This window comes from Halichoerus grypus, chromosome X (assembly GCF_964656455.1).
Source record: "Halichoerus grypus chromosome X, mHalGry1.hap1.1, whole genome shotgun sequence".
Classification (NCBI taxonomy): Eukaryota; Metazoa; Chordata; class Mammalia; order Carnivora; family Phocidae; genus Halichoerus; species Halichoerus grypus.
Genome location: NC_135727.1, coordinates 31453736 through 31477134, shown reverse-complemented (window position 1 = coordinate 31477134; position 23399 = coordinate 31453736). Strand labels below are relative to the sequence as shown.

The window sequence follows — 23399 nt, the reverse complement described above, 5'->3', positions numbered from 1 at the left end:
GGATAATAGGTTTGTATCCTGTTTCACTAATGTGTGACACTGGACCTGCCTGAGCCCCAATTTCCTTATCTGTAAAATGGGCATAATAAAAGACCCTCCCTTGCAGGGTTTTGGAAAGAATCCAATGAGATAACAAGATACAAAAGGCTAGACTTGGTATATGGTCATGCTCAGCGTAAGTGATAGAGAACGTACAAGGCACAGGTCCCCCCGCCCCAGGTGTTTATGATCTTGCTGAGGAGACAAATACGCAAAGCACCCACAAAGCAGCTGTGTGCTATATGTGAGTAAATGCCACCAGTGGTTGGTAAAGACCGTCAGAGCTGTAGGCGAGAGAGGCTGGAGGTTGGGCTGTCGGAGGAATCACATGAGCCAAGGTGTGGATTAGGAATAAGCATGACGCGATGGTCTCATGAAAAGTAAAACAGTTTTCCCTTCGCTGTTTGCTTTAAGAAAGGTTGATGTCTTGAATGCAATTTGTATGTGGGTTTTTTTGTGCCAAGATTTGCCCTGAAAAACAATCTTTATGAAAATATGTTCATGTCTGTTTTGCCAAGTTGGGTTGTACTAACTGGGAAGATGCCCATCCCTCCCCCAGCATCGTGGTCAGATTCTATTAATTCAAAGCTTCTTCCGTCCTTGGGAGTTCCTTTTGGGAAAGAGGGGAAGAAATGAACTGGTGAAAGGTAATCATGGGATTTGGAAAAGAGAAGGTCATAAAAAAGTCAAATGCTCTTTATTCGAGCCTTATGAACACATTTCTTATCGATGGGGTTCTTTTGTTCGGTGCCTTGTGGGGCCCTCTCGAAATCCCTAGTCTACAGTGGTGGCGCATCTGTCACTTCTCTTCATCCTCATGTGCCACTGTTGACAGTTACCTACTCTCTGATCTTACAGTTTATCAACAAAAGTAGAAGACAAGATGAAATGGTCAGAGACCGCATATACCCATATAGGGAAATTTTTCTGATTGACACGAATGTGAATGTACAGGCTTGCGCACTTGAGTGTGCAAAAAACACTTGCACGGTCACTTTGTTGGAAGATGTGGCTGTCAGAGGGTGTGACGGATGCAGGGATGCCAGGTGGGGTTGCAGTTACAATAGCGTCTGGGATCCACTTGAATGTCTTGGGTCTATCTACCTCCCCCATTAAATGGTGAACTTGTCAAGGGCAGGGTCTGGTTCTCTTTCATTTCTGCATTACCAGGTGCTGGCATGGGGCCTCGCCCTTGGCAGGGACTTGAGAGAGGTGCCGCAGAGCAAACTCACTTTGTTTTTGGCGTTGCTGGAAGTTGCACACCCCCGGGGGCCATTTTGAGTGCCAGGTGGTATTTTAAGATACTCTCCGTGGAGCCCGCACTCCACACTCCGCTACACCTGTCTGAAACCAAAGGGGAGCTGCGGGTCTTGGAGAGGGGGTCTGGAGACATGCCGGAGGGAGGGAGATGGGAGGAACACTAGGAAGGAGAGACTCACTGCGTGTGACCCCCTCTCTTGGAGTATGTTACTTCTTTCCTAAGATTGTTGTTGTTTTCAACAATATGGTCTGATGCCATTGAAACAGTAGTCCGATAATAATGTGGGGGAAATGGGCTTCTGACTTTCGGGCTAAGTCATTCTATTTCCTCAACCAGTCGTTGCCATGCTCCCTCTTGCACTGAAACTTACCCTGCAGAGGGGGGTGGTCGTGGTGGTAGAGGTGTTTGAATTAGCCCTTGCTCTGCTGCCAAGCTTGCCGCCTGCTTTGTGGTCTCCCTCCCCGTGCGCTACCGGAGGGACTCTGAAGCCGGGGTTCACTTTAGACTTGCAGAAGAGACATTCTTAGAATTCTTTTCTTTTTCTTTTTTTTTTAAAGATTTTATTTATTTGACAGAGCACAAGCAGAGGGAGAGAGAGGGAGAAGCAGGCTCCCCGTGGGGCAGGGAGCCCGATGCGGGACTCGATCCCAGGACCCCGGGATCATGACCTGGGCAGAAGGCAGCTGCTTAACCGACTGAGCCACCCAGGCGCCCCGAGACATTCTTAGAATTCTTAAGGAGAACTAGTTTCTAAAGTAAAAGATTTACCAGTAAACTAATGACCTTTGATGTAATATCTAAGCAGAAGAAAGCCAGGCTGATTTCAGAGAAATATCATGTGATCATTATTGCTTTTTAAGTACAGTGGAAATTACCTGGTTAAGTTTTTTTTTTTTTTTTTAAAGAATTTTATTTATTTATTTGACAGAGAGAGACACAGCAAGAGAGGGAACACAAGCAGGGGGAGTGGGAGAGGGAGAAGCAGGCTTCCCGACGAGCAGGGAGCCCGATGTGGGGCTCGATCCCAGAACCCTGAGATCATGACCTGAGCCGAAGGCAGACGCTTAACGACTGAGCCACCCAGGTGCCCCTACCTGGTTAAGTTTCTAATGATAATATAAATAGGCTTGCCAGTAATGTGAGCTTTTTTTTTTTTTAAGATTTTATTTATTTATTTGACAGAGAGAGACACAGCGAGAGAGGGAACACAAGCAGGGGGAGTGGGAGAGGGAGAAGCAGGCTTCCCGTGGAGAAGGGAGCCTGATGCAGGGCTCGATCCCAGGACCCTGGGATCATGACCTGAGCCGAAGGCAGACGCTTAACGACTGAGCCACCAGGCGCCCCTTAATGTGAGCTTTTAAATACACGAGTGGTTGTGTTTACAGAGAACAAACTGGTGGTTGCCGGAGGGGAGGCGGCGGGGGGGCGGGGATGGGTGAAACAGGTAAAGGAGATTAAGAAGTACACACTTCCAGTTACGGAATAAATAAGTTTTGGCGATCAAAGGTGCAGCATAGGGAATATAGTCCATGATATTGTAGTAACATTGTGTGGTGACAGATGGTGACTCTTGAGTCATGTATAGAATTGTTGAATCACTGTGTTGTACACCTGAAACTAATAGAACGTTGTATGTTAATTACACTTCAATTAAAAAAAATATATGAGTGCTTGGATGGTTGAAAATATACATGTGCATACATATTTACATATTGTAGGATTACAAGCATGGTTTTATAATTATACATATACAGCTAAAATAATGGAAGATCAGTCCTCTTGTATAGCAGATGTGAAGGAACCACCACAAAATCATAAAATCACTGCTGTCAGTGATTTCCAGTTAGGATCCACCGTTTCCTCTCTTTGGACCAAGTAGACTGTAACCGTATCTGTGCTGATGAATTTCCTTTTTCAATCTCTGCCCTTTCTCTGTGTTAGAAATCAAAGAGCCGTCTCTTTTTTTCCCTCATTTCTTCCCTCTCCATTTCTTCACAGTTCTAGGGTTTATAGCGTGCGAGTCTATTTATATTCGGTTCTAAGTAAGCCTGGAAGTGTCCTGTGTCCCAAACCCATAGTACAAAGATTGATATTTTAAATTTTGTTTTATTGGCGGGGCATCTGACTGGCTTAGTTGGTGGAGCATGCGACTCTTAATCTTGGGGTTGTGAGTTCGAGCCCCACGTTGTGGGTACAGTTTCCTTTAAAAAAACACACACAGAAAAAAATACATTTATTTCATTAGAGATTAGAAAAATACTGATTTATTTTCCTTTATGGGGGGGGTGATATACAGCTTACTGTTTCAATTAATATATTTCAATGAAGAAGAGATTTGATTGGAAGAAAAATACAAAGTATGTGAGAGTGCAGAAGGTATGCCAAAGTCTTGAAGATTGTACGTGAATAAGTTGAGTTTGGAAAACACTGCTAAAAAGAGAATCAGGAGTTGGGATACCTGGATTTGAACCCTGGTTCTACTACTAGATGTGGACAGCTGAGCTTCATCAAGCCTCTGAGCCTGTTTCTTTATGTAGGAAGTTGAAATGATGGCGTTTTCCTTGCCTATTTGGCAGGTTGTGGTAAGACACAGGTAGAATGTATATTGAAAGTGTTTTCTGAAGACTGCAAAGTGATCTTCAAGTGAAACGATAAAATAAAAAATTAATAATGTTACCAGCAAGTTATTTCAAGAGAGCTTCTGAATCCGTGAGCAAGAACGTTCAAAGACAAACCGTTTGGGGCTTTTTTTTTTTTTTTCCTTTATGGTAAAAACTGAGTAGGTTCCAAATTTAGGTTGACGGTTTTCCTGTCACTACTTACGAGGAGAAGGCAGAAACATATGCTTGCTTCTCTCCAGATTGTAGAAGAGCTTTTGCCTTTTACTGAACGCTGCTACAGAACCTCTGTAACTATTGTTTGAATGTTTATAAAGTACCGTTTGGTATCACACAGTTTTCTTGAGTTAGGAAAAAGCACCTTCTCTGGCCAGTCAGGGCACAAAGTGGCAGGAAGGAAAAATTGTGAACCTGGGAGAGAGACCCTTTTTTGTGTGTGAGGGAAGCTTTATTAAGGGAAACGCTGTGAGTCTCGTAATCCAGGGGTAAAGCTGAATAGCAAAGTTAGACAAGGGATATGTTCTAGACCACAGGGCAAAGCCACCATGAAATTGTGGTAATTCTAAGCGTCAAAGGTTTTCCTTGTCACTGATGCCCAGAGAGTTGCCACTGAATTCTACTGGAAGAGAAACAGGGTGTGGTTGTTTGGGGGCTGATTCCTAATGTAGCCTCTCTCCTCCACATCCAGTTTGAACTGTGCTTTTAAAAAGCCTTGTGAGGCCTGGGATTGGAGGTGGCTGGGTGGGGGGAGGGTGAGTCCTTCCTCTTTTTCTTCTGAAGCAGATGAAGCCTGATTCACAGGCCTAGATCTGCCATTAGGGTAAGTTTTGTGGGACTCGGAACAGCCACCCCAAATTTTTCTACAATCGAGCTACCCCTGACAAAGGAAATAGGAGTGAAGACCCAGAGCACCTAGTTTATTTTTTTTTAAAGATGTTTCTTTATTTATTTGACAGAGAGAGAGAGTGAGCACACACAAGCAGGGGGAGCAGTAGGTGGAGGGAGAGGAAGAAGCAGACTCAGGGAGCCTGATGTGGGGCTCGATCCCAGGACCCTGAGATCATGACCTGAGCCGAAGGCAGAAGCTTCACTGACTGAGCCACCCAGGCACCCCCAGAATGCTTAGTTTAGTCAGCTTTAAATGAAAAGTGAAACCTTGTTTTCTAGAACATGAATATAGGGCCTTCAAAACAGAGAGAGAGCTGAGGGTTTGTTTTTTAGAAGGCCTATTTTCTACTGTATGTTTAAACAAGTGATTCATTTGGACATATGCTTTTTTCAGATTAATTTGACAACTACATTAGGAAGCTGAAGGAAGATTTTTTTTTCTTTTTCAAAGTTACTTGGAGCAGGTACTTTTGAAATTATTGTACAGAGAGATTAACAGATGCTAATTCAACAGGTTAAACATTGAAATTTGAGGACTGTTTTTGCAATCCGTATTGAGAGGATAGTTGGCACCAAAAGCAAGACTTGGAAATTATTTTCAGTGCCTAAGGCTTGCCTTCTTAGATGGGGCTTTATTCACTTCTCTGAGCAATTGATCAGAGACTCAGAATGTTAGACAGGAAGAGGCAGTCAGTTTCCTTGCACTTGGCTCCATGAAAACATGGTAGATATAGGACAAGGGGCCCAAATTTTACTATCAGAAAACCTCTGAGTTCCCCAAATAGGAATTGTTTCTTCTGTTTCAACTCATTTTGCACTAGTATTCACAGACATGATAGGGGATGATCAGCTGGATTTGATCTTATGGGTCTACAATTTCAAATTTAAGACTTGAAATGAAGTATATCTTCTTAGGATCTCCTCCCCCCCCGCAAGGTTTATTGAGGTATAATTGAAGAATGAAAATTGTACATATTTAAAGTGTACACTGTGATAATTGAATATATGTATACATTGTGAAATGGCTATCACAGTCAAGTTAATGAATACATTTATCACCTCACATGCTTTATTTTTTTGATGAGAATGCTTAAGCTCTGTTGTCTTAGTAAATTTCAAGTACACAACACAGAATTAGTAACTAGTCACCGTGTTGTGCATTAGATCTCCGGAACTTACTCATCTTATAACTGAAGTTTGTACCTTTTGACCAATCTCTCTGCATTTCCCTCATCTCCCAGCCCAGCAAGCACCACTCTACTTTTTTTAGATTTCACGTATAAATGATACCATACAGTATTTTTTTTTTTTTTTTGTCAGAAGAGTACATGAAAACCCAGGTACTCATCACCCGTCTTCAGCTTCAACAATTATCAAGTCTTTGTCCTCCTTTCTGGCCCTACCCCAATGGGAGGTTTTTTGTTTTTTTTAATTGAAGCATAGTTGACATACAACATATTAGTTTCAAGTGTACAACATAGTGTTTTGACATTTATATACATTAGGAAATGCTCACCATGGTTCGTGTAGTTACCACCTGTTATGAAACAAAGTTATTACAATAGCATTGACTCTATTCCCTGTGCTGTAATTTTCATGCCCTTGAGTTCTTTTATAACTGGAAGTCTGTACCTCTTATTCCCCTTCACCTATTTTACCCATCCCCCCTCCTTCCTCCCCTCTGGCAACCACAGTTTGTTCTCTGTATTTATGAGTTTGTTTTTGTTTTGTTATTTATTTATTTTAAAATTTTATTTATTTGTCAGAGAGAGAGAGACAATCAGGGGGAGTGGCAGGCAGAGGGAGAAGCAGGCTCCCCACTGAGCAGGGAGCCCGATGTGGGTCTCGATCCCAGGACCCTGGGATCATGACCCGAACTGAAGGCAGGCGCTCAACCAACTGAGCCAACCAGGCGTCCCTGTTTTTGTTTTTTAGATTGCACATGTAAGTGAAATCATATAGTATTTGCCTTTCTGACTTATTTCACTTAGTATCATATACCCTAGGTGCATCCATGTTGTGGCAAGTGGCAAGATTTCATTCTTTTTTTAATGGCTGAGTAATATTCCTGTGTGTGTGTGTGTGTGTGTGTGTGTGTGTGTGATAGAGAGAGAGAGAGAGAGATCTTTATCCATGATACCATGTGGTTTTTGTCTTTCTCTGTCTGGCTTATTTCACTTTAATGCCCTCCAGGTTCATTCATGTTGTTGCAAATGGCAGGATGTCCTTCTTTCTGATGGCTGAATAGTATTTCAATAAATGTACAGACCACATTTTCTTTATCCATTCATCTGTTGAGAGACACTTAATTTTTTTTTCTATATCTTGGCTCTTGTGAATAACATTGCTATCAACATGGGAGTGCAGATATCTCTTTGAGGGACTGATTTTGTTTTCTTTGGCTATATACCCAGAAGTGGGATTGCTGGATCATATGGTAGTTCCATTTTTAATTTCATGAGGAACTTCCATACTGTTTTTTTAGGGTCTTTTAGATTTGTTGAATACTGATGTTTATTGGTTAGGGTAGTTTAATCTTTCTAAGTAATCTTAGGAAACTCTGACATGCTCTTCAGATATGGAACTGGGATCTAGCTGTGACTTAATTGTGAACCAGGTATAAAAACTGTTCTCGTTTATAGCAGCATTATCTACAATAGCCAAATTATGGAAGCAGGCCAAGTGTCCATCGACAGATGAATGGATAAAGAAGATGGGGTCTGTGTACACAATGGAATATTACTCAGCCATCAAAAAGAACAAAAGCTTGCCATTTGCAACCATATGGATGGAGCTAGAGAGTATTACGCTAAGTGAAATAAGTCAGTCAGAGAAAGACAAATACCATATGATTTCACTCACATGTGGAATTTAAGAAACAAAACAATCGAGCCAAGGGGTAAAAAAGAGAGAGACACACAAACCAAGACATAGACTCTTAACTCTAGAGAACACATGGAGGGGAGGTGGGTGGGGGGGTGGGGGGAAAAAGGGGATGGGGATTAGGAGGGCATCACTTATGATGAGTACCAGGTGTTGTATGGAAGTGTTGAACACCTGAAGCTAATATTACACTGTATGTTACCTAACTGGAATTTAAATAAAAACTTAAAAAAACCTGTTCGCAAGGGATTGCGTGGATACGCTATACCGGAGACTGCCTCAAGTACTGTGTACGCAAATGTAATTCTCATTCCATTATGATACTAAGTTTCAGTGTATCTCTTATTTAAGTTTTCTTTATGTTGTTTTTTTAATAAAAATTTTAAGTAATTTTAATTTGATTTAGTAAAACACTGTTATTAGGAAGCATTAATATACAGCCACCTTGGTCTGGAATAGTGTGTTGGAACATAGCTCTGGTTGAATCTGAATATCTCAGAGTTTATCCAACAATTAATGATTGGATGCCCACCACATGCCAAGTGCTGTTCTAGGTGCTGGAGTTGTAACAGTGAACAAATAAAGGGAAATCTCCGCCCTCAGGTAGGAAGAGAGGTAAAGTAGGTGTTATATCACATGGTGATAAGTTCAGTGAAGAAAAAAATGATAGGAAGGTAGGTGGTGGGATCCTCTTCCAAGTTCAATGTCTTGCATATTCGTAGCTTTGGGTATTTCTGAGGGGGGAAAAAACGATACATGAGGTGGAAAGAACTGAGCCTTTGTAGTCACAGACCTAGGTTTGAATTCTAGCTCCGAAGGCAGACAAGTTACTTAGTGTTGAGTTGAGTGCAGAGTTTCCTCATCTGTCAAATGGTGACAAAGATTAAGCCTATTTCTATTCATTCATTCATTCATTCATTCTCGCTCTACGGACTGAGCCAGCCAGGCGCCCCAGATCAAGCCTATGTCCGAGGGTGGTTATGAGTATTAAGTGAGAAGATCCAGAGAAAGCATTTGCCACAGTGTCTAGCATACAGAAAGGGCTTGGTAAATGCCCACTCTTGTTACTCTTATTAATAAATCATATCCTGGATTTCTCAGGTGCCGACCTTGCTCCTTGTAACCTTAGCCTCAGGCTGGGGCCCTACTCTCAGTGGCCAGGTCACCCGGCAGTCTGTCAGGGATCCCCTGACTTCGTCACCTAGGACCCCACCCTTTCACGCCCTGCCCAGTGGACCGAGCACCTCCAGCACCCACGTTTGCCCAGCTCTGCCTGCACCAGGCACATGAATGTCGATGCTTTCTCATCTTCAGTTACCCAGTGAACAGAGCCAATTCTCTAAAAATCAACTGACAGGGTTCCCAACAGACCACTTTTTGTTTTACCTTACATTTTTGGAAGGCACATGGAAAAGCAGGGTACAGGGCTAACTCTCTAGAACTCTTGGCTTTAGCGGAGAGATCTGTGTGTGTATTTGTATGTGTTTGGCGTCTGCGCTTCTAGTTATGGAGGATGTTTCTCTTGTGAAAGTGTCCCAAGTGCTCACTGCCGTCAACAGTCCTTTCTTTAGTGAAATAAGGTGTCTTTCGCACATGGACAGGAATTTATATCTTATGACTTTGACCGTATTAACTTTGTATTTGTCTCTTATTAAGGAAAAGACCAAAATTGTTGAGCCCTTGGACTATGAGAATGTTATCACCCAAAGGAAAACCCAGATTTACAGCGACCCCCTCAGAGACCTACTTATGTTTCCAATGGAAGATATCTCTGTGAGTTCACAAGCACTGCTTTAAAGGAAAACATTCACACTTTCCAGGCTAGTTCTTACGGCAAGAATGTTCCCTGTCTTCTAGATCTCGGTGATAAGTCGTCAGCGCAGAACAGTGCAGTCCACTGTACCAGAAGATGCTGAGAAAAGGGCCCAAAGTTTGTTTGTCAAAGAGGTAAGACCCTCAGAGGCAACAGCGGAACATTATTATATTCAAAAAAATATTCTTCCTTTAGTGTAGACAGGAAATAAAATGACTGTAACTTAACGGACCTCCGTGACAAGTCTAGATGAAGTGGTAGAGAGGAGACAGCTTAACTACTGTGACAAATAGCATGGGTTCTTAGTTTCTCTCTTTTGGATTTGACTACTCTCTGAACTTGGAGTTAGAGTGTTCCAAAGTGTGTATGAATTGGGATTTTTTGTTGCCAGTTAGTTTAGGGAGACCATGTTAATCCCCAATGGATGATCCCAGTACCAACATTTTCCAAATGATTTTTAAAAGTCTGTCAGCTTCCTTTACCAGACTTTAAAAAACTGGATATCCGTATACTTGTGTGATATTTCAAATTAAAGATTCCTATTTTCTTTCAGTGTATTAAAACCTATAGCACAGATTGGCATGTGGTAAACTACAAGTATGAAGACTTCTCTGGAGACTTTCGAATGTTGCCATGGTAAGTGTAGAATTCAAGGGAAACCTTTGAGAGGAGAGTTACTCAACGTTTTACCTTTTTCTAACCACTTATAAAGCTTCTCGGTGATAATTTATAATAAAACAAGGCCTTAAGCAGCTGGCTTGTTTGGTAAATGTATTTTGGACAATTGAATATGTTTTCACTTTGTGCATTGAAATTCTTTCGAAAATGTAGGAGTTCGCTTTTTGGCTTTGATGCATCTATATTGACCATAAAATCTTTTAGTTCTGGATAATGTAGTGAGCACTTTCCAGTGGTGTCAATGAAAATGCTAGAAGGGGGGCACCTGGGTGGCTCAGGTGATTAAGCGTCTGACTTCAGCTCAGGTCATGATCTCGGGGTCTTGGGATTGAGCCCCACATCAGGCTCCTTGCTCAGCGGGGAGCCTGCTTCTCCCTCTCCCACTCCCCCTGCTCATGTTCTCTCTTTCTCTCTCTCTCTCAAATAAATAAAATCTTTAAAAAAAAAATGCTAGAAGGCACTCGGTTCAATTCGATGACCCCAGACATCCCTTGACAAAAGCACATTTCTTTCAGTTGAGTTGACGGACTGCCACGAGCACACTGGTCCAGGAGCCAGTTCAAATCTTATTTGTTGAGGTTCAAGTCTTATTTCTGCCACTTACTGGCTGGATGACCTTGGGCCAGTCACTCAATCTCTCTGAGCTTCCCTGTTATCCCTTTCCCCATCTATAGTCCTACTGACCTCATAGGCTATCATCTGGGAAATGTTTTCGAGAAATAAGACATTGTGTAGCCTCTTGTAGTTTTCAAAGCACTTCCCTAGAAAAGAGTCCTAAAGACATCCTTTAAACTTGAATCCCAAGATGGCTGACCAATCCAAGTTCATACAGCAGACGAATGGAAGAGCCAGAATTACACTGTGTTGCTTTTCCTTCTGAGGAAAGACAAGCTTCTGCCCCCTCTAACAACTCTGGCCCGCATTCTCTGGCAGTTCTGCCCTCCCTGACTGACTATTTGCGCTTAGTTCCAGCTTTGCCGCGGGCCGCACTTGTGGGAGTCCTTATATAAAAGGTACTGTGGGGCGCCTGGGTGGCTCAGTTGGTTAAGCGACTGCCTTCGGCTCAGGTCATGATCCTGGAGTCCCTGGATCGAGTCCCGCATTGGGCTCCCTGCTCGGCAGGGAGTTTGCTTCTCCCTCTGACCCTCCCCCCTCTCATGTGTCCTCTCTCATTCTCTCTCTCTCAAATAAATAAATAAAATCTTTAAAAAAAAAAAAAAAAAGGTACTGTAAGTTTACTCAGAGGGGCAACCCTGAGTTTGGAAAGGAGAAAAGAATTTATCCCCCTCGTGTTTGGCGTTTATCTCGGTTGTAAAAAAGTCTACTCATCTTGCTTTTATTTATTTATTTTTTTGTGTGTTCTCTTCAGTATCTGAGATAATTCTCTTGCCTTTTCAGCAAATCTCTGCGACCAGAAAAGATTCCCAGTCACGTATTTGAGATTGACGAGGACTGTGAGAAAGACGAGGTAAAAGTGGGGGCCACGGTGCTGGTGTCCTCACGGTCGCTTCTGCTGCCAGAGATTTCCTTGAGAAAAGATGAGGGACAGAATGGTTTTCGAGTGATCGGTGGCCGGCTTTCAAGCTAATGCGTGTTTTTTAAGAATCTTAAAAAATTTGTTGCATTTCCAAATGGAGTTTAGGAAAAATCAAGTGAAATGGGCTGTGATTTGTATATAAACATGTTTTCCCACCTCTGGGAGACACCTGTGGGGCTGGTTTTCCCCACGCTGGGCATGTGGCAGTGGTGAGTCATCTGAAACCCCCTGCATCATGGATCCCTCTTGGGACAGATGGCCTGGATGTCTGTGACATTTTGAGGTGCAGTTTGACGGTTTACTTAATGCAGAAGACTCTCCCAGAAGACAGCCCGTAAGATTCAGTAAATACTGAGTATCTGCTGTGTGCATGGCACAGAGCCTTTCTTTCCCTAGTGAACAATTTCAAGTTTCATCAGGCATCTTTGTGGGGGCGGGGGGGGCACTTAATACTTTAATTAGAAAATGGGGCAGGGCCTAGTTCGTGTCCCCCAAAAGTTTGATTAGATGGCTGGTTGTTTCACTGATGCTTTTTGCCCTATTTCAGGATTCCTCTTCGCTGTGTTCTCAGAAGGGTGGCGTCATAAAACAAGGCTGGTTGCATAAAGCAAATGTAAATAGTACCATCACGGTCACCATGAAGGTAAGAAGTAGTTATTATGTTATTTCGGATATTGTCGTGAGTAACGTGTGTGGAAAAAATATTGCTTTAAAAAAATGTTTACAGGGGCGCCTGGGTGGCTCAGTCGGTTGGGCGTCTGCCTTCGGCTCAGGTCACGGTCCCAGGGTCCTGGGATCGAGCCCCGCATCGGGCTCCCTGCTCAATGGAGAGTCTGCTTCTCCCTCTCCCTCTGCCCCTTCCTCTGCTTGTGCTCTCTCTCCCTTAAATAAATAAAAAAATTTTAAAAAAAGTTTACAGTGAGCCCTAGCAAAAAAAAAAAAAAAAGAAAATCATTACTGAGAGGATTCTCACAGCTGTATAGAATTTAAAAACTCTGCAACCTCAGGATAATTTAGAAGTGTAACTTTTTAAAGAAACGTAATTATTCTGAATCAGGAAGTTTAAAAAGGAGGCTGTCATTCAACTGTACTTCAATTAAAAATAAAAAACTTCAGGAAGGAGGCTGTCAGTTAAATGAAGGTAATGACATTGAAACAAAAGGGCATCACAGGTTCCTATTCCTATGTGGAGATGAATGTAATGAATAGAAGGATAAGGTAGTCCATTTATTTAGCAACTATTAATTAGGTGCGTATTCCGTGCTGGGCACTGAGGGGAAATCTATGGATGTCTAAGATGAGGTCCCTGGCCTCCAGTGGTCTCCAGATGAGATAAGAAACATACCAGATTTACTACCGTACAAAGCTGTGTAGCCTTAGCGCTGTCCGAGAATTACTGAGTTTTGTAGTTGGGGCAGAATAGTGAGTTTGTCTACGGGGTTTGTAGGAGATAAAGGTAGAAACAGAGAGAGGGGAAATGGCGCAGGGTCTCTAATGCCTCGGGCATGAAGTTGACTTTTGTTCCAGAGGCTGTGAAGAGCCGTTAAAATCCAAAGGTAAAACTAACAAGCTACTTGAAGATTCTGAGCAGAAAAACAGAGTATGCTCTCATATCAAATATAACTGTTCTTGCAGATACCCAATATAAGATCATGTGGTTTGCCGAGGATGATTCACACTTCCATTAAGTATTGAAGGTCATTCTGTCTTTCACACAGTCTGCAAGCAGAAACTACGGGTGTCTATCAAGAGAAGACTCCAATTTTATCTTAATTTAATATTTTGCCTGCTGCTTTCCATTGAGTGGCTATGTCCAGTTCTCACTTTCATTTCCAAGTCCTGAGAATAATCAGTCCAAGTCGTAGGGGGCTTCCTGCGTGTCTCCTGCACTTAACCATGGGCTTTAGCCCGCGGTGATGAATCCATTTGTTGAGGACTTCGTATGTGCCAGGCACCATACTGGCTGTTTTGTATTCTGTATCTCATTTAATCCTTGTGGCAGCCCTAGGATAGAGGGTAGAGGGGTCCTATTTTTATTCTTAGTTTAAGATGTGGGAAATGAGGCACAAAGAAATTAATGGTTAACTCAAGGTCACACAGCCCCAAATTCAGACATGGGATCTGAACCTAGGCAGGCTGATGCCCGAGCCTGTGCTCTTTCTTCACCAGCCCACTGTCAATGCCGACTAGCTGAGTGAGTGAGACTCAAGGCTTTATTATAATATATTTCCTATCAGAATTATCAGGTTCAGCCGGGCGCCTGGGTGGCTCAGTCGGTTCAGCGTCTGCCTTCAGCTCAGGTCATGATCCCAGGGTCCCAGGATCGAGTCCCCCGTAGGGCTGCCTGCTCAGTAGGGAGTCTGCTTCTCCCTCTGCCTCTGCCCCTCCCTCTGCCCTTCCCCCTCCCCCTGCTTGTGCTCGGTCTGTCTCTCACATAAATAAATACATAAAATCTTAGGGAAAAAAATTCTCAGGTTCAGAAATGCAGGTGTGAAGACTGTAATTCTGTGCAGATTGCCAGAAAATGGTTCTGTGGGTTTTGACTCCACTCCCAGCATACTCAAAATATTAGTGTTTTCTCCATACTTAGGCTGTAGCCCAACATGAATATAATGTATGGAAATCTGGATTCAGAGAAACAAGACATTGGGGAATTAATACCTTTACAAAAACAATTCACCACGGGATTCTTTTCAGTAGTAAATGACTCTAATGCTTTTAAAATAGAATTTGCTTTGCATACAACCTTTTATGAGCCCATATATTATAAATCAAAATACAGTGGCCTGTGAGAAGTACACGCTTTACATTTTCCTCCATAGTTTGCGAGACACAGATTGGTTGATGTAGGGGCGCCTGGGTGGCTCAGTCGTTAAGCGTCTGCCTTCGGCTCAGGTCATGATCCCAGGGTCCTGGGATCGAGCCCCGCATCGGGCTCCCTGCTCGGCAGGAAGCCTGCTTCTCCCTCTCCCACTCCCCCTGCTTGTGTTCCCTCTCTCACTGTGTTTCTCTCTGTCAAATAAATAAATAAAATCTTTAAAAAAAAAAAAAAAGATTGGTTCACGCAGTGGGCAGAATAATGGCCCCCCCAAAGATGGCCATATCCAAATCCCCAACACCTGTAAATGCTTCCTTACATGGCAAAGGGGAGTTAAGATGGCTAATCAGCACATAGGGAGAGGAGCCTGGGTTATCCAGGTGGGCTCAGTGTAATCACAAGGGTCCCTGTCAGTGGAAGGAGGGAGGCAGAAGACGAGAGTCCGGGAAGGAGGAGGGAGGACAAAAGCAGGGTCAGAGAGAGATGCTTTGTTGCCGCCTTTGAAGATGGCGGAAGGAGCCACTGGCCAGGAAATTGCAGGCAGCCTCTGGAAGCTGGAAAAGGCAAGGAAATGGCTTCTTTCCTCGAGATTCTAGAAAGGGACACAGCTCTGCTACGACCTGGATTTTCGCCCAGCGAGACCCCTGTCAGACTTGGGCTCTGTAGAACTGGGGCAGAATACATTTTGTTGTAAGCCACTGAGTTTATGGTAATTTGTTCCAATGACAGTAGGAAAGGAATTCAGTCAAGTAGTCAAAGATTGATTGTTTAGCTTACGTGTTGTCTATCCCCGAGGTTGCGAACGCCGCCACTCATGGGGGCCAGGCAGGAGCCATAAATTCATGAAGCGAGTGGTGGGGTCTGAGGTAACTTGGTGACCACGTGGCCCGGCTGAGGGGGACACTGCTGCCCGCCTCTAGCTAATTGTCACTCTGCTGCTGCTGAGCTAGGCTCTTTGCGTTGTTGCCTCCTTTCATCCCCAGCTGTTCATGTCTTGGCCATTTCTTCTTCTTCCTCTTTTTTTTTAGTGAGATATAATTCAAATAGCATAAAACCACTTACTTTCTTTTTAAAACTTCTACCAAACAGTAGGCAAAGAAAGGAAAATAAGAATAAGTCGAAGTGTAGGGAATAATGTGAAATAGGCCATAATGAGATTTGGGAATTGTGCCTGGTCATGGATTTCATTTATCCCGGCTATTCTCCATTATCGACTGGCTCTCCATTTTGGATTTCTGGGAACTGGATATACATCCCATAGTCTTCCGGTTTTACTTCCTAAGCCAGAGCAGTGGTATTAGATTTCAGGATTAATCACAGCTGGGATGGGCAAGAGAGGGAAGAAGGTTCAGCCAGACTCAGCGAAAGGTGTCTGAGGGGTTTTGCCAAGATGTTTCTGTTTTCCTCTAAGATTGTGTTTTAACTGTTCCTGAATTCAGCCTTGTGGAAGTTGGTTGAAACTCGCAGTGTTTATGATGCCATCTCTATGTAAACAGAGGGCATGTGACTGTATGGAGAAGGGCCATGGGGGGGGGGGCGGTTGTTGGGTGTGGGTTTTGTAGTGGCCAGCCTGGAGAACTTGGAGTGAGGGCCAAAGCGGAAGTCCAGGCCTATGAACTGTGGCGCCCCGGGGTACTCGGGCTTGCACCCTCAGGTGGGGGGATCAGACATGTTCTTCCTGTGACGGGCCTAGACTGGCTCAGACCTAGGAGAGAGTCTAAATCTAACAGTGGGGTGAGCAGCTGACCCAGCTCTTGGAGAGTTGGCAAAGGCAGACACGGAGGAACTGAGGCAAAGGGCTGACGGTTCATGAGATGTTCTGAGAGGAAAATCTCTTCTATATTTGTTCCTGTTATGTTAGCCTTCGATGTGAAGAATATTAATGAGTCTCATAAGCGAACGGGAAGGTGAGTCGGGCATGCTATTATTATCTGAGTCATTTTGCTGATACCGGGGGCAATTTTACCATTGGTGCATCTGGAGTCCCCTGCGTGCTGGGATGTCCAGCCCACACTGGTGAGAAGCTTTGGGAGCTTTAGCGGTGAGCACCGCAGGCCTAGAGCTTGCAGAGTTGAGAGCCAAGAACCTTTGCTGTCAGAAAAATTCAAGCTTTGATAGCCCCTCAAGCTCACAGTGGACTAACCAGGAAGCTACAACAGAAGGATCTCGGTATTCATCATGACTCACTAGCAGATAACAGCCTACGGGAGCCATGGGCCTTCCCTTCTATTTTATCTGTGCCTCCTTGACATTAGCCTGCGGATCCCGCTGGGGTTGAGGGCTTGACAGGGATTAAGGTAGGGTAGCTGGATCCCTCTTAGAGGGAGGTGTCAATTTCAGGGTCTTTATTCATTTAAAAACCTCTGGATTTAAAAAAATTATGTAGAATCAGTCCTTTGGAAAATTTGAATTGATGGACAGCAACTTAACTGTCTTTTTTTTTTTTAAAGATTTTATTTGAGAGAGAATGAGGGAGCGGTAGAGAGAAGGAGTAGGGGGAGGGGACAAAGGGAGAAGGAGAAGCAGACTCCCTGCTGAGCAGGGAGCCCAATGACAACATGGGGATCAAGACCTGAGCTGAAGGCAGACACTTAACCAACTGAGCCACCCAGGCGCCCCTTAACTGTCTCTATAAGCAAGGCCGAGTCCTTTTTCTGGATTCTTTGACTGTCAGAAATAAGGGAGTCTAATGGCACGGGAGGGAGAAATGGAGTCATGAGAGAAGGTGGAAAGAAAAAAAGCAAAGGGAAAGAGGGTTAGAAAACACTGAACCAAGTCCAATAGATAAAAGGGAATCAGAAGACTCCTACTTTATAAGGCCTTTTGAGAAAGCAACCACATGATCTGTAATGCGACATAAATAATGTAGCCACAGTAACTCATATATAGGCTGCTTTAGAGAGCGAATCCTTCCTCACTAGCTGCCAGACAGTTTTGCAAGAACATTCAAGTTGATAGTGATGGGCTCTAGGGCAAAGGGGCTGGTGAAGGAGCTAAGCTGATTTCTTCATATGGGAAGATGACAAGAGCCCATATTTATGGAATAAAAATTTGCCCTTTTCCCCCCTACACGCCTTTCCACCAGCTCCGGTCAGTTGTTAAGAGATAGTCTGCATCATTCTCTGCCATTGTCACGATTTCCCCAGAGGTGCTGGCCGAGCCTCTCCGTTGTTGGCTGGGAAATTGGTCGTGAGGAACCCAGGCTCCGGGCGAGCTGATAATGATGTGCATTACTGCCCAAGCCACGGTTTTCGGTGGCTGGTCACTTCCTCTCACCAAGGAGGACGCTGGTGTCGTGCAGCATTTGCAAAAGCTCCGACCGTTGTCCTATAAGCAGTGACTATTGTACCCCGAGCTTATGATTTGCCTTGTTCCTGGTGTTCATGTTAAAACAAGGCAAGCCTTGCCGTAGGTGATTAATTTCCTCAATTTGTACTTTTTTAGTTAATGAGAACCCACCCCATTGCCTGTCTGCAATTCCTGGGAAAGTTTTGGAGAGCAGTTTAAGATCTCCTAGAGAATGAACTTATTGATCCCTTAGACAGAAATGCCAGTCTTGACAGAAACCTGTTCATTTACATTCTCAGGTAGCTGGTGGAAACCTCTCCTTTTTTCAACTCCTTTCCACATCAGTGAAGGTGAGATAGCTAGGATATTTGATTTGACCTTCCCCTGGCGCTCAGAGCTAGTTTTCCTAAGGGATACAATGATCTATGGAATAAGGAAGAGTCTGATCTTGAGGGTGGTTTTTCATTAAAAAAAAAAAAAAAAAAAGTCTGTTGCAGATTCTTGGCCAACCCCTGGGACACTCACCTTTATGCCTCTTCTTGGCTCCATTTGGTCACATTCCTCTAGCTTCCTCCTCCCCATTCCCAGCAATTAAATGTTGAAGTGTCTTGGTATGTTATCGGGGTTGTAAGTTCAACTGCTTGATGTATGACTCACTTCTGCTGCCCCCTCCCCTTTTGGTTTGCACAAAAGAGAGCCATTTGTTATATATCCCGAGTCAAACAGTCCTCACTTATTCTTTTGACTGTTACGGGAGGGTTTCTTCCCTTCTGTGTTAGGAGAACAACAAATCAAGGAATTTTTCCTAGGACAGCACATATGATATTAAAATAATTGCTGGGGAGGCCAAGGTCACTATGTTTATTGGAATAAATATGAAGAGAAATTTTTTAAACATTTTTTATAGGTTAGTGCATTGTGTTCTCAAGTCTACCAGACTGTCTCTCCCAGCTAACGAACAGATTATAGTCACTTTATGGGTAAGGGATTTCTCACTAATTTGTTTGTGTTTTTTGTTGTTTTTTTTGTTTTTGTTTTTGTTTTTAAGTAGATTCCACGCCCAGCGTGGAGCCCAACACGGGGCTTGAACTCACGACCCTGAGATGAAGACCTGAGCTGAGATCAAGAGTCAGACGCTTAACCAACTGAGCCAGCCAGGCACCCCTAATTTGTTTTTTATGTTTAGTTTCTCCTCATTCATTGGTGACTGTTTTTTTTTTTTTTTTTTAAGATTTTATTCATTTACTTGACAGAGAGAGACACAGCGAGAGAGGGAACGCAAGCAGGGGGAGCAGGAGAGGGAGAAGCAGGCTCCTCGCTGAGCAGGGAGCCCGATGCGGGGCTCGATCCCAGGACCCTGGGATCATGACCTGAGCCGAAGGCAGACGCTTAACGACTGAGCCACCCAGGCGCCCCCATTGGTGACTGTTTAAAACCATTTATTAGGGGCTGCTTATGTGCCAGACACTCTGAGGAATCAATGAATTCATCGCCAAATATGTACTGAATACTTATTAACTCAAGGTGTTAGTGTTGCAAAGGGTAGAGAGAAGTTTCCCATGCAGAACTTAAAACCTATTCGGGGAGCTGGGACACAAAATGAAAATGGTTTAGGGGCGCCTGGCTGGCTAAGTCGGCAGAGCGTGTGACTCTTGATTGCACGGCCGTGAGTTTGAGCCCCACGTTGGGCGTACAGTTTCCTTAAAAAAATAATATACTGTTTAAAGGTGGTACAGAGACCAAGTGCTGTATGAGTCCAGGTCACTGTGATCTGAGGTCAGAGAAGGCAACTTGAAGGAGGTGGGGCCTCAAAGGGAGAAAATCAGGAGGTGAGTGTTGGAGGCAGTATGTACCAGGCGGCGGGTGTGTTAGATGAAGTTGGGTAGTCATGAGAGGATAAATTTGGTTTGGTCCGTTCGTATCTCCCTGCACCTCAGTTTCTCGTCTGTAAAATGGAGATGATAAGAGTAATCATCATACAAGGTCATTATGAGGATTAAATGATATAGGATGAGGAAAGCCAGAGATGGATGGTAGTCACCACTCCATGGATCTCAGCCATTTGTATTATCTTATATTATTAGTAGGATTGTGGGAGCGCCTCAAAGGTGGGATCAGTCATGTGAGCCCTGCCATGGAGGTGAGGGAGGGTCATTGAAAATTTGAGCAGGGCCATGACATGCTGAAATAAAGCTGACAAAATAGTCTGTCGTAATGAGAAGGGCGAATAGTAGACCTTTCCTTCTGGACTTCGCTTCAAACTAAATAATTACAAAATCTCCAGTGCCCACATATGGTGGAGTTATTTAGGAAAAGCTATTTGAGGGGCACCTGGGTGGCTCAGTCGGTGAAGCATCTGACTTGATTTCGCCTCAGGTCATGATCTCAGGGTTGTGAGATTGAGCCCCACATTGGGCTCCCTGCATCGGGCTTCGTGCTGGGCAGGAAGCCTGCTTAGGCTTCTCTCTCTCCCTCTCCCCCTGCAGCCTCCCCCGCCCCCCCCAGCCATACGCTCTCTCTCTCAAAAAAAAAGCTATTTGATTTTTAACCAGTTTCCCAGAACATAAACCTGTGTGATATATTAAAACTTGGTGGAACTGTAAAACGATATAGTGAAGAGAGATAAGTGGTAGATTAGGTTGCCAACGTACTGGTAGGGGTTCTTCTGTGGGATGACGTTCCTGACATTCTGGTATAATTAACTGCAACTTGGTTTTCTGATAAGTCCTGGGGTTTTCTTCTCTATTATTTCTTTCATCTTTGCTTGGAACAGCTCTGAGACCCAGGACGTCTCTTGCTCTCCTGCTTTCTCCTTTTTCTCGCTGCCTCTTGTTTTCTGTTCTGAGACATGAATCAAGTTAGTTGTTCCTGCCCCATTCCTGCGTTGCTCCTGGCCCACCTACTTTGCCTGCCTACTTTCACTAAATCGTGCAGAGCGTTCTTTCCTGGGGCTCCTGGTTCATGTAACTTAGCAGTGAATACTTACCCTCTAGGTAACACGCATAGGTGAACCCTCTCGAGATTTGTTATATCAGATGATAAAAGGCTCTCCTAATTTGAGGATACGTGGTGCTCAAACTTGCCTCCCTTCCAACTTTGATTCAACAGAGTGACAGAAAGCCTTTGTTCTTGCTCCAGAAAGGGTCATGTGGTAAATATTTAAAAGGTTGTCATCCAGGCAGCTCAGGGTTTTAAGGAGACTTGGCAGGACCTGATCCCAGAGAATTACCTCCTTTGGCTCCCTCAGTTTTATTCTTCTGGGTGGTCTGAGTGGCCCACTCATCAGGATCCATGCTTCTCATCGAGTCAGGTGGGGGAATTTTCAGCTGTGTCCACCATCTAGGAAAAATAATAAAGGGGAGGAGGAGGAAGAAGAATATGGACATTACAGAGAAATACCATCCTATTGGATGAAACCACTGGAGAATCTGAACTGGAGAATGAATTATTCATTCATTCATCATTTATTTTGCAAAATTTTATTGAGTCCAAGCACTGTTGTAAGGACTGGGGATATAGCAGTGGGTAAGACATGGACCTTGATAGTCTAAAAGAGACAGAGAGCAACTAAACAGATGAATGAGTTATATTTAGATAGTGATTGCCATATGAAAAAGATAAAATAGTGTGCCGTGATGGAGGGCATGTGGTCATAGAAGGCCTCTCAGAGGAGGTGAGATTTCAGCAAAGACCTGAAAGCAGTAAGGAGGGAACCATTGAGGATACGTGGAGGGAAGAGCATTCCAGGCCGAGGTGGCAGCAAGTGCAAAGACCCGAAGGCGCTTGCTTGGGGTGTTAGCGGGGCAGCAGGGAAGCCGGTGTAGCTGGACTAGCATGATAAGAAATCCAGTCTAAGAGGGGCGCCTGGGTGGCTCAGCAGGTGAAACGTCTGCCTTCGGCTCAGGTCATGATCCCGGGGTCCTGGGATCGAGCCCCATGTCGGGCTCCCTGCTCAGGGGGAGTCTGCTTCTCCCTCCTCCTCTGCCACTCCCCCTGCTTGTGCTCTCGCTCTCAAGTAAATAAATAAAATCTTAAAAACAGAAAAGAAATAAAGTCCAAGAGGTAAGCTGAGGCTAGAACAGGTATACCATCTTAGGCTATGGTGGGGATTTGTGGATTTAGGTGGGAGGCCATTGGAAGGTTTGGGCAAGATTCTCTTTGTCATCCTCATCAGATTCTGATTCTAGTTCTATCCTTGACTTGCCTGTGTGAACTTGAGTGAGCTCTTGGTCTCTCAGTTTGCTGTTAAGTGAAATGTGGATAATGATGCTTATCTCCAGTGACATTAGAAGAATTAGTTGTTGGTTACAAAGGACTCGAGGCCTTCAAGATGAGAGCGATGATACAGAGTAATCGCCACTGTTCGATGTAGTCATTATTTTAACAGCTTCCCAGAAGATGAAACCCAACGTATATGCTAGACTGTTAGAATGAGAAGAGATCTCACAGATCGGTTGTGGGGGCCGAGACTGATTGCTATGGAAATGACTTAAAATTCCTTCACCGTACAAATTGCGTTTCAAGCCTGTAAGAAATTGCTTGGGGAGGGTGGCCCCTAGACTGGGAAGGCCGCTGTGTTATTTGTTCAATTTCAGTAAAATTCTTTGTAGAGCATGAAGAAATGGTCTGGCCCGGTCCCATTTTACAAGTGAGGGAGCAGAGAAGCAGAGTCTTGAGGACAGCTTCATGGCTGGTGAGCAGGAGTGCTGGACAAGAATCCAGATTGTGTGACTTTCAGGCATCTGCTTTCTCCCCAGATTCATGAGCTACCCACCTCAGTGTCCCATGTAGACATAACTGCGATGTTACAGGAAGCGATTTACCGTCATTTCAGACCCCTTCCCCTCTCTGTTGTAGTGATGTGCTTTGCTAATATTGGAAGTGGTGGCTACCACGGAACATCTTTGCTTGGTGAGGCAGCTGGGAATGAAAAAAATTTCACAGACTCGAATTTGGCTCTGTGCCACAAATGTTTTGCTCTGTGTGTTGCCTTCTTCTGCCACTCTCTCTCGTGCTGGCTCTGGGCTCTGCAAGTCGATCGGGCTTGAATTTTAGGTTTGGTCGCAGGTCGGATTCTAATTGGTTGTAATTTTTGCCTGGAAAATGTATCTGAATTTTTGCCATACATAATTACTGTAATAACTTTCAAAAGGGGGTGTTTTGTTCATTTGGGCACAGTATGTAATTTTAGGTCGTCTGGTGCCATCATTTAAATAACATGTGAACCACTGTCACGAAAACAAGCAAACATATACAGTTGATCTTTGAACAATGTGGGGGTTTGGGGGCACTGACCCCCTGCGCAGCTGAAAAATCCATATATAAGTTTTGAGTCCCCCCCCCAAACTTAACTACTAATAACCTGTTGACCGGAAGTCTTATGGATAACATAAACAGTCGATTAACACGTATTTTGTATGTTGTATGTGTGATATACTGTAGTCTCACAATAAAGTAAGCCACAGAAAAGAAAATGTTACTAAGAAAGTCATGAGGAGGGGGCGCCTCATTGGCTCAGTCAGTTAAGCATCTGCCTTTGGCTCAGGTCATGATCTCGGGGTCCTGGGATCGAGCCC

General features: G+C 44.0%; 1 protein-coding gene across 6 annotated transcripts in view; it reads left to right on the top strand.

Moving 5' to 3' along the window:
* DOCK11 (dedicator of cytokinesis 11) overlaps positions 1–23399 on the top strand; it is a 185620-nt gene that overhangs the window by 39151 nt on the left and 123070 nt on the right. For all 6 annotated transcript variants that reach the window (XM_078064090.1, XM_078064087.1, XM_078064089.1 and 3 more), the window contains exons 2-6: positions 9346–9462; positions 9547–9636; positions 10056–10138; positions 11579–11648; positions 12265–12360. In XM_078064090.1, the coding sequence (XP_077920216.1) occupies positions 9346–9462; positions 9547–9636; positions 10056–10138; positions 11579–11648; positions 12265–12360 (456 nt within the window). The remainder of the gene's footprint in view (positions 1–9345; positions 9463–9546; positions 9637–10055; positions 10139–11578; positions 11649–12264; positions 12361–23399) is intronic.